This window comes from Myotis yumanensis, unplaced genomic scaffold (assembly GCF_028538775.1).
Source record: "Myotis yumanensis isolate MYYU_CA2020_CCGP unplaced genomic scaffold, mMyoYum1.0.hap1 SCAF_1, whole genome shotgun sequence".
NCBI classification, from domain to species: Eukaryota; Metazoa; Chordata; class Mammalia; order Chiroptera; family Vespertilionidae; genus Myotis; species Myotis yumanensis.
In genome coordinates this window covers 131,693,521-131,709,169 of record NW_027223752.1, presented here as the reverse complement: position 1 = coordinate 131,709,169, position 15,649 = coordinate 131,693,521, and the positions used below count along the sequence as shown (strand labels likewise).

The 15,649-nt window shown below is 43.1% G+C and overlaps 1 protein-coding gene across 1 annotated transcript in view; it reads left to right on the top strand.

The window, feature by feature from the left end:
* The window catches only part of LOC139014868 (cyclin-Y-like protein 1), a 71,414-nt gene that overhangs the window by 50,841 nt on the left and 4,924 nt on the right, over positions 1 to 15,649 (top strand). Inside the window, exons 2-5 of the mRNA XM_070421754.1 lie at positions 3,489 to 3,586; positions 6,501 to 6,536; positions 9,101 to 9,152; positions 11,586 to 11,705. Of these exons, the coding sequence (XP_070277855.1) occupies positions 3,489 to 3,586; positions 6,501 to 6,536; positions 9,101 to 9,152; positions 11,586 to 11,705 (306 nt within the window). The remainder of the gene's footprint in view (positions 1 to 3,488; positions 3,587 to 6,500; positions 6,537 to 9,100; positions 9,153 to 11,585; positions 11,706 to 15,649) is intronic.

Below are 15,649 nucleotides of genomic sequence, written 5' to 3'. Positions count from 1 at the left end.
AACAGGCAAATTGATATTTTATCTATAATAATAAAAGTATAATATACTAATTTGACCCCACATCCTCCCGGACAACCAACTTCCAGATGAAGCCAGGGCTGCGAGGGAAGCCTGGGTCCCGGGTGCCAGAGGGAAGCTGGTGCTGGCAGCCAGGGAAAGGAAGGCCTACTTCTGCATGAATTTTGTGTATCTGGCCTCTAGTATAATATAAAGATATTTCTGATTTTTGGATACTGGCAGTTTTTAAATGCTCTGTATTTTAAAAGATATCAACCGGATAATCTCCCTTCCTGTCTTTTGTGTATATGAGGGGCACACTGGTGGGAAAGTATGACAGCATGATGAAAGCTATTTTATAGGAATATGAGGAAAGAAGGCTTATCTGAATTAGTTTATAATAACACAAGAAAACTGATACAGTAGGCAGTGAGGCAGACACGAACAGAGTAGGAACGATAGGCCAAGTATGTCACCAAAGTAGAAAGCTGTTGGTGCCTAGCAATGGGCAAAACTGGGAAACCAAGTATTGTAGGGTGGGACCTCACCCAAGGGTGACCTTTCCTCCCTTAGCTTATCACGGGTCATGCAGTTTACAACCCCTGAACTTTCATATCTCTGGTCCCCTCACTTTTCCTCCCCCAGCATATGGACACCCTTAAAGAGAAACAAAGGGCCCAGAGAATAGCCTCATACAACTTCCATGCATGCCCTTGCATCCTGACTCCCATAGCATTAAGCCCTGAGGACAAAAGAGGTTCTGGCCTGATTCTAAAAATCTTAGTAACAAAGCCTCCAGTCTGCTGAGCTTAGAGACAGAGTTTTGGTCAAAGTAGAAGTAATATCTAGACCTCAGTTGGTTTCAGCTTCAGGCCCAGCTTAGGTCCCCTAAGACCATCCCTAAAATTTCTGCCTTTAGGTAAAAGCCCTTAAGATGAAGGACCCAGCACCTGTGCTCTCTCTCCCTTGAGCATGCCTGTAGTTTTCCCCGCCCTCTTCTCAGGTGCTCTCACTCTGGAGCATGCCCATGCCTTCCCCCTCTTGTTCCCCCGGGCGTGTATATTCTTCCTTTCTTTCTTCTAAGTTCCAGGGGCCCTTCTTCTGCCTCTGTAACTTGTGTGTGGAGCCCACGCAGCAACACTGGCTCACTTCTACCTCTGTGACTTTCTAAATATACTTTCTCTTATAATTTAAGTTCTTGGCTCTAAATTCTTCCTCAGCAAAACTCAACGACAAATGTCAAACCTCTGGTGCCATTTTGCCACTAACAAAATGAAGCTTATTAAAATTGTTGGTATTCTGTCATATTAAAGAATACTACTATTACTTTCAACTACTTACAGTGACTAGAATTGGGTTTTGGTTTTACTCTAAGAGGATTTTTGTAACATCGTTTGGGCTCTTTCCGTATTTGATTATTGCTGTATTGTTGGGCTCTTAAATTAATGGGTACTTCTAAAAGACATGAATATTTCTAGTGTTTTAAAGATAATTTATTCTCTAGCATATCTCAAAAAATCATTGTCATATGTCTGACACCACTGCAGGTAAATTCTAATTTGTATCAGTAGGAGGATTTGCCTTCCAGTTGCAATTGATTTTAGACAATTGGTCAAACACTTGTGGCACGCCTAATTTGCCCCAGATTCTGTGCTGAGAAGGTTGGAGGTACAAGAGGAGTGAAAGTCCTGTCTTCCCTAGAGAAGCTCACTTTTTATGAGAGGGATGCCCTGGAAGCAGTTGATACCATGTAACAAGTAGTAACTCAGGTGTGTGAGTGCAAAGAAAGGGACAGTTGTGTCGTGTGGCTGCTGGCAGAGGTGTCCTGGAGGTAGATGGGAAGTGGGGTTAACCTTGCTGGGAAACAGTGGAAGAAAAACGCCTTGTAGTCAGAGAGAGCATATGAGTGAGGCAGGGTCCTGATAAGTATCATGTAGCTTAGGGAATCTATATATATAAAAGCCTAACCAACTGAACAACCAGTAGCTATGATGCATACTGACCACCAGGGGACAGACACTCAATGCAGGAGCTGACCCCTGGTGGTCAATGTGCTTCCACAGCCAACGTCCCACAAACCCTCCCCCGACCAGCCAGCCAGCCTGATGGCCCCGATGGCCTGGCCAATCTCCCGCAGTCTCTCCCTTGGGCCGGGCAAACTCCCATGGCCCCTCCCCCCAGGTGACTGGCCAACCCTTTGCAGCACATCCCACTGACCAACCAACTTCCCATGGCCATAACCCAAGGCCGGTTGACCAACATCCCTCCAGTTGGTCCCAATGGTCCTGATTGAAACCTCCAATGACCCCTCCCCTGGTCAGCTGGCCCCAATGGCCCCGATCAGGCTGGCTGGCCAACCTTTCATGTCCCGTCCCACCTGCCAACCTCCCACAGCCCCAATCAGCCCTGATTGAGGTACCCTACTCGTACATGAACTCTTGCATTGGATCTAATATATATATATATATATATATATATATATATATATATATATATGCCTAAGAGACCGTTACAACCAGTCAACCCGTCGCTATGATGCCCACTGACCACCAGGGGGCAGACACTCAATGCAGGAGCTGCCCCTGGTGGTAAATGTGCTCTCAAAGCCAACCTCCTGTGGCCGGCCAACCTCCCATAGTCCCTCCCCCTGGCTGGTTGGCCCTGATCAGCCCGGATCAGGACTGGGCAAGACAGCCCCAATGGGCCCTGATTGGCGGGCAGGCCAAGGGACCCCCTACCTGTGCATAAATTTGTGCACCAGGCCTCTAGTAGAATTTGTAATATCATGTTAAGTACCGTATTATCTGAGGTTCTCTTTTGAGTAATGTAATAATAGTCTTATTTCAACATGAGGAGAGAGTTAAATTCTCAGAGTTGTTTGATCTATTTTTGGATGTGAGAGAATCTTAAAACAATACTTTTTAATTCTCAAGGTGAGGAAACTGAGGCCCAGAGAGAACTCTGGTCCCTAACTTGTGAGCCGCAGGCCAGCCCCAGCACACACACACCTCTGCCTCAGATACATGTATTTTGTCACACTGTCTCCTGAACTAACATTTATTATTGGCTTTTATGTACTTCAGTAAAAGCTCTTGCTTCAATATTATAGAAGGCAGTATGTCTTAATGTAGAAAATAAATAGTAGAAATAGAAATCTTGGAAGGATTCATTTCTCAAGGAAAAAACACTAAAATCTTATTTTAAATGTTTTACATTGTTATAAAGGGAATTAATCATAGGTGTTTGCCAAGTTGGATTATAGGTAGTATGTCAAGGGCAGCATTTGATGACCCCCTCGTCAATTCTCATCATTAGAAGAGAGAGCATGCAGTGTGTTTACCGTAGAGCTGCACATGGTATTGCACTGAAGCAGTTCATAGGGTATGAGAACAATTGTAATGCTTAATTGTCTGACATTTTAACCAAGGAAAAACACACTTTTATAGGTTTAACTTACTGTGATATTTTCCTCTCTTCCCCTTCCCCTTCAGGTGTCTCCTGGTCACCCTAGGGAAAAGTACAGCTCGTGTGCTACAGTATTTGTAGACAGCACTATTTCTCAGTCTGATTTGAAAATCACCTTGCAGTGGTGAGTACAAATAGGGGACAGAACCCTTATCCTGCCCACATGTACATTCATTTGATTGTCCTTTTCAGTGCTCAGGTTAAAACACTGGTGTCAATTATATATTGATTTCCACTTCCATTTTAATCTTAGAGTGACTGGAAGAAGGGAAACCCACTTAACAATTAAAAAATCCCCCCAAAAGTGTTTATCTTTTCTTGAGGCATTACTGTTCCTGAGACATTGTTGAACCAATGAAAGGAGAGGTGCGTTTTACCGAATGTTTCTGGAATAGAGTATTTCTTCATGAGATACAGGCCTAAAACCATGTGTACTACCCTGGAAGCTGCTCTTGGAAGAAGGGACCGCTTGTCCCCTACTGGCACCAGAGTGTATCTGCAATTACAGTTCATTGGATTGTGTCAGGTTTCCCCCATCCTACTTTCTTTTTTCCTGCACTATTTCTATATTGAAATGCACTCTCCTTCCAGGAAAAATGCATCAAAGCAGTCTAAAGGAACAACTTTTCAAAATAATTTCTTTGAGGGTTAAATTTGTTCAACTGAGGTTTTAATTTCATAGATGAATTAAATTTAGTTATATATATATGTATAGATATATATTTACACATCTTCAAGAAACTACATTATATCGATCCATATATAGCAAAATCATGAGAGAGGTGAAGTTTGGGAAACATAGTCACAGTCAGGTTTACGCTTAAGCAAACATAACAGTGTCATGATGATGAAAACTATTCATTAAATTCTGTGAGTTCATAGTCCACAATTGGAGATGCACTTTAAAAACACCCTAATATGAAACTTTCAAGCTTACTTAAGAGCAAAATAAAACCAAAACTTGGATGTAGAGCTTCCTGAATCCCATTGGTGCTGTCCAAGGATCATTATTGGTGTCTCTCCAGGATGAGAGGGTTGACTTTCCAGAACACAGTTTGAGAAATTCTACCTGAAAATATTAAAATCCTCATTCCTGATTTTATTTTTCAGTCCTAAGACATAATTTATTTATAAACTTAATTTTGTTTATATTGTATCAGCTTTTTGGCTACTTAAATTCTCAGTAACTTCTACTTTAATTATAACAGCCAGTTCACAATCATAATAATGTAAGTTTCTTCTCTCATAACAACAGTTGAGATCAAATTGTGTTTCAGCAAAACTGGAGCCCGTCTCTCTCTAAAGTCCTGAGCTTTGGCACCCAACTCACAATCACTGAGTCTTTTTCTTCAGTCTGGCCACTAAATCCGGGAGTAAAAACCAGTCCTTTCTGGCTGCATTTCATAGCTTCTTTTGAATTAGATGATTCTGGTGTTACAATATATAATTCAAGAGTTGTTTTGAAGATTAGCCTTACTTAGACAAGTGGGTGTTATGCCTTTTCTCTCCGAATTCGTCTAATTTTTGGAAGTACAGTAAATTTTCATTTGCTTTTATCAAGTTTTGAAAATGATCATTCAGTACATTTACTATTGGTAAATTAAAGGTTTAGTGAGAATATTAATAGAGCTCATTAGCTTTTAGGAATGGTTTTGAAAAAAAAGTTTATTCTGGGATAATAGTGCATTGTTCTCAATGGGATGGGTGAGCCTTATTAGAATCACTTACACAATTTTTGTCTAAATGTGTCTCTAAACACATGCATTCCATTTCTCCTTCCCTAACACACTCTGTCACTCTCACAAGACTTCTGATAAGCTGAGGAGGGATGGAAGGCATTTTTATGTGGAGAAAAGCATCTGGGATGATTTTGATTTTTACTCTACTTAATGTGTTCTCAAACTTTGCTGCACTTTGTCATCACCCGAGAAGCTTCCAAATTTAACCAATGCCCGTTAAATCAGAGCATCTCAAGGTGGAAGTAGGCAGTTTGTAAAACTCCTCTGATGATCCCAATGCACAGCCAAGCTTGGGAAACACACTGCCTGGTTAGAGGGTAGAAGAAGGAGAACTGCTTCTCACTCTTGGTGGGACCTTGAGCAAGTCAGTTTTAAGCCTTGGTTACTTTCTCTGTAAAATGGGTTGTTGAGTTAAATATCATCACAAGTTCATTGGTTCCTTTCAGCTTATATGCTTCAAATTCTATGATTTTAAAATCATTTTGAAGATGAAACTGTTTGAAGCACTACAGAAGTGCCCATCTTTGATGCTAATACAGGCCTTTGTACAACTGCTAATATTCTATAGCCTAGTTATAAAATTCAGATTTGCTTTTCCTCAATTATTTGGAGCTTCATTTCTGACATTTGGGGCAAAGAGAAAAAGCATATAACTTGATCTACAGCACTCCTTTGTTTCATGTTACACAGCATCTGGGAATAACATAGGGATATAGGAACTTACGCAGTATGTGAGGACTTACATCTGCTCATTAAAATTTTATTTAAACTAATTTGGAAATAAATGTTTTTAATACTACACGGTGTATAATTTTACTTCATTGCATTCTTATATTTGCCATTACATTTTCTTAACAATTATGTAAAAGTGACCTTAAATGATACGCTTCGGTATAGAGCATTTTATTTAACTTTAGGGGAAGAAGGAAAATAGGTGGGCAGGTGGAAAAACTACTGTGGCTTAAATTTAAGCATGTGTGCAAGTAGATCTAACTTGTACAGGATGAAAGGTTCTCTGAGTAGAAAGGCAAAAGATAGGGCAAGAGTGTAATAACTTATATGTTATAATGATCACCCAAAACATGTCTTCTAACAGCATATTCCTTAGCATTTTGGTTTTCCTAATTTTAGTAACTGACAAAGAACTACCACAAGGCAGAAAGTGCTTGGGCGATACTTTCTGAATGAGGATCTCATGGCCACTGGGCAGCTGGGATGGTCTTCCCCCACCACAACCCTTTTAAAACCTGTCTTCAGACCTGACATAAAGTCAATTGTTACTTTTTCTTTTCTCCACAGCCTGGCACTAGCAATATATTACCACATAAAGAAGAGGTGAGTTTTAAAACCAGTCTTGTTATTCTAGCTAATAAACTTACAAGATATAAAGTTAGTGTTAGATTTTAACTATGGATATTATTGGAGTAAGCTATAGTGCTCTTATTACATTGTTGAAATGAACCATTTGTTTTAGTCTTAGTACTCCTAATGCATAAGTTATTGAGGATCCTGAAGAAAATTTGTTTATGTGGGTTATATTGATATTTACTGTATTAGAAATTAAAATTGAGAATTTAAAAATGAATTCCTTGTATGTTGAAACATGGTTTTTATAGCACTGTTGAAATTTTGAGCAGGATACTGCTTTGTTGTGGCGGATTGCCTTGTGCGTTACAGGGTGTTTACAGCTTCCCTGGCCTCTCCACACTAGATGCCAGTAGCATAATCTTCCCAGGCCCCATTTTGACAACAAAAGCTGTATCCACCATGGCTGAATGTTTCCTGGGGGGCAGAAACACCCCTGATAGCAAGTCATAGTGGTAACAAAATTCTTTATAAAAGAGAATCATTTTCCACAATAAATTGGTCGAATGGAAATTGTGTCACTTATTTACATTTTGCAAATCTCTTTATGTCTGGTTCAACAGAAGACAGCTGATTCTCACTTACACCCTGTCTTCAATCCTTAGTGATTACCTCAGTCATTTCAATAATTTGTTTTGAATAAACAATATGCAGACCCAGCCTCATGTATCTTTATGGCTAGAAAAGTTTGTATTTTCAAAGCCTTCAGATAATTTTGGATATTCTTTGATACTATACCAGAAGTCCACAGAAGCTGTCTTCTGAAATTAGTTACAATGGAATTTTAAATCCTATCCTTGAACTTGTACTAAGGTCTCTGTTAAATTAGTACCCATGCATACATCTTCTATGCTAAATGAATCTCTTAAATTGTAAGTAATTTTCAAATAACATTGTGCATTGGTCATTTGGAAAGTATCAGCTCACATTTCTTTTTACAGTATCAAAACTCACTTTTGTTAGGTAGCATCACATAACCACCAGTCTTCCCAGAAAAAACTTTAGGTATTGAAAAACTGTTAGGTTACAAAAAGGATACAAGTTTTCCCCAATCTTGATTTTGAGCTTGATAGCTGGAACTGTGCAATTGGCAAGAAATGTATAAGTTATTTTCCTGGAAGTGACAGACTCACTTTTCAGTCTTGAGTGCACGACACTTGTATTATCAAATAAAAATATTATTCTCTGAGAACAGTAGGGCATTCATCTCACAACTAATTCCAAGTGCTTTTCCTTAACAACCACATTTCAGTATGCAGAAATGCTTAATGCATACTTCCCCTTGCAGCATTTCTCAACCTGTGGGTCACGAGCCCTTTGGCGGTCCAATGATCCTTTCACAAGGGTCACGTAAGACCATCCTGCATATCAGATATTTACAGTACAACTCATAACAGTAACAACGTTACAGTTATGAAGTAGCAACGAAAATAATTTTATGGTTGGGTCACAACATGAGGAACTGTATTTAAAGGGCCAGAAGGTTGAGAACCACTGTAGAGTATAAGAAGAAGATTCAACTTTTAATAACATTATTCATTGTCACTGCTTTATCAAAGATGTGCTTAAGTAAAGCATATTTCTTGTCAACAAGTGGCAGTGAAGAATAGAATAACTACTAGCACAGATTGGGACCCCTGCCTTGATTCTTGCTCAGAAACCAGTTTTACTGACTTTGGCTTTTATCCAGTCATTGCAAATGTCAGTGTAAATGCAGGCAGTGCCTTAATATTTCTATACAAACAGTTTTGGCCTCATGGGTCTCCTGGAAATGGTCTAGTGGAACCACTGAAACTTGCAAAACACACTTGGAGAACCACTGTGTAAATGAGCAGAGTGTAGTAGTGTGGAATATTAAACCTAAAAACCCCCAGAAGACTGGTTTCCCTCACTCAGTTGGTTGGAGCATTGTCTTGTACACCAAAAGCTGGCAGGTTTGATTCCAAGTTAGGGCAGCACATACCTAGGTTGTAGGTTCAATACTGTAAGGCCACATAGCTAGTTTTCCAGTTCCATGTATAGGAGGCAGCCAATCCATTTTTCCCCCTCAAATCAATAGAGTGGTCACTTCTAAAATACAAAGGCAAATTTTAACCTCAGATTATTGTAAAGAATCAAGAAGAATATAATATAGGAAACTAGTAAGAGAAAAAACAGTGGAAAAAAAAAAAACAGTAACCTCATTCTCACATGAAGAATTGCCCACTACTACTGCGTTGTAAAATGTTCCTGTGTCTGCCAATGAGAGGTTAGAGGACTGGCCATCGATTTGGTTGCCTAGCGTTGCCTATTAGGGAGGGTCAATGCTTATAAAGGCAGCTCTGGCAGGTCATTGTAGAAAAAATTTCAGAGAATTTGATGTGCTGAATAAAAAGAGGTCAGAAAATTCCTACGGGATCTAAGAGAAGAATTTGTAGAAGGACTTTCTTTGTTGAAGGTTAAGCTCCCTCCACCCCCCTCTACTCCCAGCAGATGTGTTGCTAACACAACAATTCCTGGATTAGTTTTTTTTCAATCACGTTCTTGTTTTCTAGAGATGCAAATAGATCCAAGGACATTTTTGATGAGAGACTCCATCCTGTCACAGTAAGTGCCAGTTGTATTGAGGTTGTCCTTTTCTCTCAGACAGTTGTGCTTATTCCATGCTGATTTGCTTCAAAATTAATCACTAGTAAAAAATTACTTTCTCCAGCTTGGAGTTCACATTACCTTCCTTTAAGTTTTCTTCCCCATCACATGTTGTATCTAATTATTTTACAAAAGGAATCTCTATATATAAAAGCATAAGCGACTGTCTAACTGGTAGCTATGGCACGCACTGACCAACAGGGGGCTGACACTCAATGCAGATGCTACTGAGTTTCTGTGACTTGGCAGCTGTGGTTCTCAGGTGATGAACCTGGAACCTGAGAGGAGGGACCCGATTCTGGGGTGTGTAACCCGAGAACTGCCCTCTTGCAATCCCGGATGCTTTGGGGGATGTCGAGAGCGGTTTCAGCCTGATCCCTGCAGGCCAGACCAGGGGAGCCCACCTGTGCACAAATCTGTGCATCAGACCTCTAGTGTTATATAAGAAACTAGAGGCCCAGTGCACAACATTTGTGTACTGGGGTGAGGGGTGCCTCAGCCTGACCTGCACCCTTTCACAGTCCGGGAGCCCTCGAGGGATGTTGGAGAGCTGGTTTTGGCCTGATCCCCGTAGGCCAGGCCGCGGGACCCCACCTGTGCTCAAATCCATGCACCAGGCCTCTAGTTTATAATAATAAAAGTGTACTCTGCAAACCGACCAAACAACCAAACAGCAGAACGACCTTCCAGATGAACTTTGGATGACCATGCTATGACACACACTGGTGCCAGGCCTGCCAAGGTGGGTGCAATGTGATTGGTCAGGGGGCCCGGCCATCGCCCCATGATCGCCCTACAGAGGGAAGCCAAGGCCCCAAAGAGGGAGACACATGCCTCTGGCTGGCGGGGCGATCGATCGGGGTGAGGTGGCACTCCGTGATCGCCCCAATGAGGGAGGCCCAGGCCATCCTCTGGGCGGTGACCATTTGTGGAGCCCCAGCTGGGTGGGCAGAGCCCCACGACTAATTGTCCTAAAGAGGAAGATCCAGGCTACCCCTACAGACAGCACTGTCGTGTGTGGGCAGGGCCACCCTCTGCAGAGTGATTGATCTGGGGGCACCTACAATCAATCAACCCACAGAGGGAGGCCCAGCCCACTGGCTAGCAATGTGGTGGTGGGTGTGCAGGGCCAGCCAGTGATCACCCCGCAGAGGGAAATCCCAGGCCAGCCAATGATCACACCCCACGCCTGTTGCCCGCAGAGGGAGATGCCAAGTGATGGGGTAGGGGTTGGCAGTGCCACACCAATGGCAAGCAGTGGCAGGAATGGGGGCATGGCCAGCTGCCAGTAGCCAGGAGAAGGAAAGCCCCAATAGGGCCTCATCACCAGTCAAGCCTAGGGACCCTACTTGAGGGGTCCCAGATTGTGAGAGGGCACAGGCTGAGGGCCACCCACCCATGCACAGATTTTGTGCACTGAGCCTCTCATGTTATATAAGAAACTAGAGGCCCGGTGCGTGACATTCATGTACTGGGGGTGGAGGATCCCTCAGCCCAGTCTGTGCATTTTGCAGTCTAGGAGCCCTTAGGGGATGTCTGACTGATGGCTTACATCCTTAGCACTGCCACGGAGGCGGGAGTGGCTCCTGCCACAGCCACTGTGCTCGCCAGCCATCGGCCTGCCTTCTGGCTGAGCAGCACTCCGCCTGTGGGAGCACACTGACCACCAGGGGTCAGCTCCTGTGTTGAGGCTCTGCCCCTTGGTGGTCAGGGGCATCACAGCGACCAATTTTCCGCCATTCGGTCGATTTGCTTATTACCCTTTAATTATATAGGATAGGTCAGTAAGAACTGAGTTTCAGCTTTGTATAATTAGTGAGCTACAGTGGACAACATGCCTGAAAAACAAAAATGTATATTTTTAAAAGAAAATTTTCAATAACATCAAGCAATATGAATATTTGTACATAAACCTAATAGATATGTCAGGATCTCTAGAAGACAATTAAACAGCTATTTAAATATTGAATTAATTAGAATGACAAAAATTTTCAAATGTCTTCAGATATGCTCTATAACAATATGTGGCTGGTGAGCACTGTATGTACAGCACAGCCTTAGAGCCTGATGGTTACATTCTCAAAGTTGATTGCAGAGAAGTATGACATGATAACCAACAAGTCTTTGGAGCCTAAAAATAGTTCACATTTAGACAGAATATTGTAGGGGAAGGTGGAAAGGAATATATAAATATTCTGAGGTTGTGCCTGTATTTATCTTTATTGAGTGTCAATATTCAGTCGCTGTTTTTTAAGGTCCCATTATTTATATTTAAAAGGCTAAAATACATGTCAGCCAATCAAAATTATTTTAAGCGGCACATGGGCACAAGTGGAACATGGTTGTTACAAAAGTACTTAATATTTTTCTTCAATGGGTACTTTCTTTCAGGAAGAAAAGGTTCCTGAGGAATTCTTTCATCATAATCCTGATCCCGAATCAATTTACAGATTTATTCGACCTTTCTTCATTGCCTTTAAGGCAACAGGAGGTTATGCCATAACAACATTGGTAAGATAGTTCTTCCTTCAGAACTTTATTAAGGGAAACCTATCAAAGGATGTAAAGTTCACACACTTGAGCTTAATAATCACTATGATTTAAAATGTCCTTGCTTTTTTCACCACAAAGCGATTGTTTTCAACGGCAGCAGGAGGGAGAGGTTTCCAATTTCTCCCTCCAGACCTCAGGAGACATAGGCACATGCAGTGCACACAGGCATACATACAAGGTGTGCTGATGGGGCAGGATGGGGGCAATAACAGAACCTTCTGGGCCCCAGGCAGTGTCAGGTTCAGTGTAGGTCTAAGCTGAGTCGCAGGCTGCATTCCCCAGGCAGTTGTAATGTGTGTCCTGACTGAGAACTAGAGCCCAATGTTCTCTGTTCCTTGGATGATGGGTGTTCATCTGTCCTTGCTGTCCTCCTGTGCCTGCCTGTGATGTTTCCATGATTCTAGTGCCAGTAGGACCTGAAAGGGCTTTGCTGGTTGTCTGCTCAGCTACAGCTGTGTAAGGGGCTCTGTGTCATTCATCCAGGATTTCTGTGGAAAGAGTGTGTCATTTGGAATGAGTGGTCCATTCTAGTGAGAAGGAATGGGGATTGTATCACTCCTCCCTCGAACAATCCTAAAGGGGAAAGTCTCCTGCTTGGTCTGAGGGAAGAGTACTTAGTGCAGTGCCTCCTCCGTCAGTGTTCAGTCAGAATTTTGGAGAGGCAGCCTGTGCTTCCGAATAGAGACCCCTCAGTGGGCACTGGATTAGACACAGGCTTTTCCACGTATCTGCCAGCCCTCTGGAGTGCTGAGCACAGCTGATCAAAGGCGGGAGTGGTGCTCCCACTTGAAGAGCTAGGGAACTCAGCAAGGAGAGCATCTGGGGTAGAAGAGGGTGAGTGCTTTTCAAACACATTAAGATGATGCACCTGTGAGACAGAGGGGCATCTCTAGAGATCATCCTACTATATAAAAACCCTGAGTTCATCATAATCGGAGGTTCAGCCAACCGAAAGTCAGTCCTGCAGTCAGCACTTGGTTGCCGTGGTGACCCAGCACTGACTGCTGTGGCTGCAGGCACTATGACCCAGCACTGACTGCTGAGGGGACTGCAAACCAGGCCCAGAGAGAGGCCTGAAGAGAGAAGCAGGGTCTGATCCATAGCCTGTGTGGCAACTGTTGATCAACACTTGCCTCTCTCTTTCTCTCCAAGAAGGGCCAGCAGCAGCATCTCTATTTCTCTCCAGGTCTCCACCGGGGCTGCTCATCAGTGCCGCACTTCTGAGCAGGTTCTGTTGATAGACCCAGAGACACTGACTGGCATAGAAACTGACCAGTCAGAACCAAATCTGGGTGAAGTGTGAGGAGCCAATGGCTGCCTAGGAAGCAGAGCTTTTGATGCTGATTGCCATAGAAAGAGACTAGTCAGAAACAAATTGGCCAGCAGAGGAGGGCAGTTAGGGGTGATCAGGCAGTCAGGCAGAGGCAGTTAGGGGCAATCAGGCAGGTAGGCATGTGAGCAGTTAGGAGCCAGCAGTTCCAGATTGTGAGGGAGATGTCCGACTGCCAGTTTAGGCCCATGGGATTGGGCCTAATCTGGCAGTTGGACATCCCCGAAGGGCTTCCCAATTGGAGAGAGTGTAGGCTAGGCTGAGGGAACACCCCCCTCCATGCACGCTTTTGATGCACCAGGCCACTCGTTTGAATATGTGGAATTCGAGCATGAATCTGAGCTACTGGCAGGGAATTAGTATTAGCTATTCCAATACCGAGAAAATGTGTGAATAAAAAGTGCATGGAAGCAGGAAGAGTAACAACAGCAGGTATTTAGTGGATATTTATGGAACGAGCAACTTCTTGTCAGCATTGAGCACTTTGACCTCACTCTCTTTCTGGAACCTCGCTTATCTTCCTTCTATTTTATTGTTTCTCCCTGTTTTCGATATCATCCTAAGCTATGCCTGATGATTTCTCCTTCAGAGCTGAGTCCTTACAGATCTAAGTGCAGAGGATAGAGGAGAGCCATGGTTGAATAAAGTGTTTGCTTTTATGGAGCTTCTGTCCTAGTGAGGAAGAGATAAATATTTCTTTAACTGAGTGTTGTTAAAAGGTGAATATCTCAGGTAGTAGTAAATATCACGAAGGTACAGCAGGGTGACGTGATATCATGCTGAGAGGGGCTTGCTACTTGAGAGAGGTGATCAGGAAGAGCCTCTGTAAGAGATGACATCTGACCCTGGCCTGACTGAACTGAGGAAGATGAGGAGCTCTGGCGTTATGTGCAGAGGGAATAAGTGCCAGCCTCTGAGATGGGAACTTATACTTGGTATTTGAGTAAGAGTGAGGTATGGCCAGTGTGGTCAGAGTGTGGAATGAGGGAGGAGAGAATGTAGGTCATGTGGACCTAGAAGGGCAAGTGCTACCTGATTGGGCCTTGCAGCTTGCAGGCCATGGGAGAAAGTGACATTTTTATTTGTTTGGTGGAAACACTTTGGCAGAGTTGAGCAGGGTGGGGAAGTGCTCTTGATTACAAAAGCTATCCAGGCTTCTTTGGGGAGAATGATTGTAGCTGGGAGTCTGAGTGGAGGCCGAGAAGTCAGGGGCAATAACATTGACATGGGTGAGAAGTGACAAATAGACTAGGAAGCAGACTCACTATCAGTGACAGGCAGCAATAACAAGAGTTGCTAACAGTTTGGAACAGGTCAACTCAATTGGACGTCTTTGGCCAAGCACCTAGGCAAATGGCAGTGCCCCACATGACATTAGGGAATGCGTAGGGAGTGGGGAGCTGGGGTGAAGAGCTCTGGTTTGTATGTGCACACGCACCGATGACCTTAGCAGTAGTAGTTTCAGTCGAGTGACAGTGCCAGGGGCAGACTACAGTGGGTGAAGGAGAGAGTGGGAGATAAGAAGCAGCTTCAGGGCATTCACTGTGAGCAAACAGAGAGGAGGCAGTCTAGGGATTGTGGGGAGTGGGATGGGTACCACATAAATATATTCATATTAGGAAGAATCTCTGTCACAGGAAAGTGTTCAAGAAGAGGTAATTGTGGGAGGTGTTCTTCAGAAGTGGGATGGGATTGACTTCACTGCTGGAAGAGTGAAGAGAAACTCAGTGAGAAGAGAAACTCAATTCCACTGACACAGGAGGGCAAGTGGTATAAATGAATGAGTAATGGCACATTCTAAATCTGTAGAAGTGATGAAGGAAAGTTGAGTGATTTCCAATGTTGTGTATGTCTCTAATTATTCCCAGAAAGTTGACAGTTGAACCTTGCAAGGAGGTTCATTCTTAGGATATCTGGGAGCATTTATCTTTGGAAGATTGGTGCAAACTTTCACTAATAGCACATAATGTTCAGTAACCTTTTGCTTTCTAAAATACAGTTGGGTTTTAACACCTTTGGCTAATGTGAGCTGTCAATCTGATAACCTCGGACAGTAAACATATTCTCCTTCAAAGAACCCTTTGACGAAACAGCAAATCACAGGTTGCCTCTATAATCTTTGCTTAGCTGTTAACTTCACCCAGTTCTTTGTAGAATAGACATGTAATACATGTGAAGAAATCATGAGATCTCACCAGCTATCTGGCAGGTTTAGAGGAGAACCAGGGAGATAGAGACTGGCAGCTCTGCTACCAACTGAAACCAACAGAACTGACCAAGCCTCAGGTTGTGTAAGACAGAGATGGATTTCACAGAATCGTGATGGAGATGTGAGGCTTAGGGGATATGAAATGTCTATCCTTGGTGTGCGTGTGTGTTTCTTACAAAGGCACTAAGTCCAGGAATACCTGACAGTTGTAGAGACCTGCCTCAGACACACCTGTTTGCACTGCCTGTCCTGCTGCACCACACAGCAGCCACTGGGGGGACTCTCTTTAAAAAAATTTTTAATCCTCACCAGAGGATATTTTATCCATTGATTTTCAGAGAAAGTAGAAAAGACAGGGGAGGA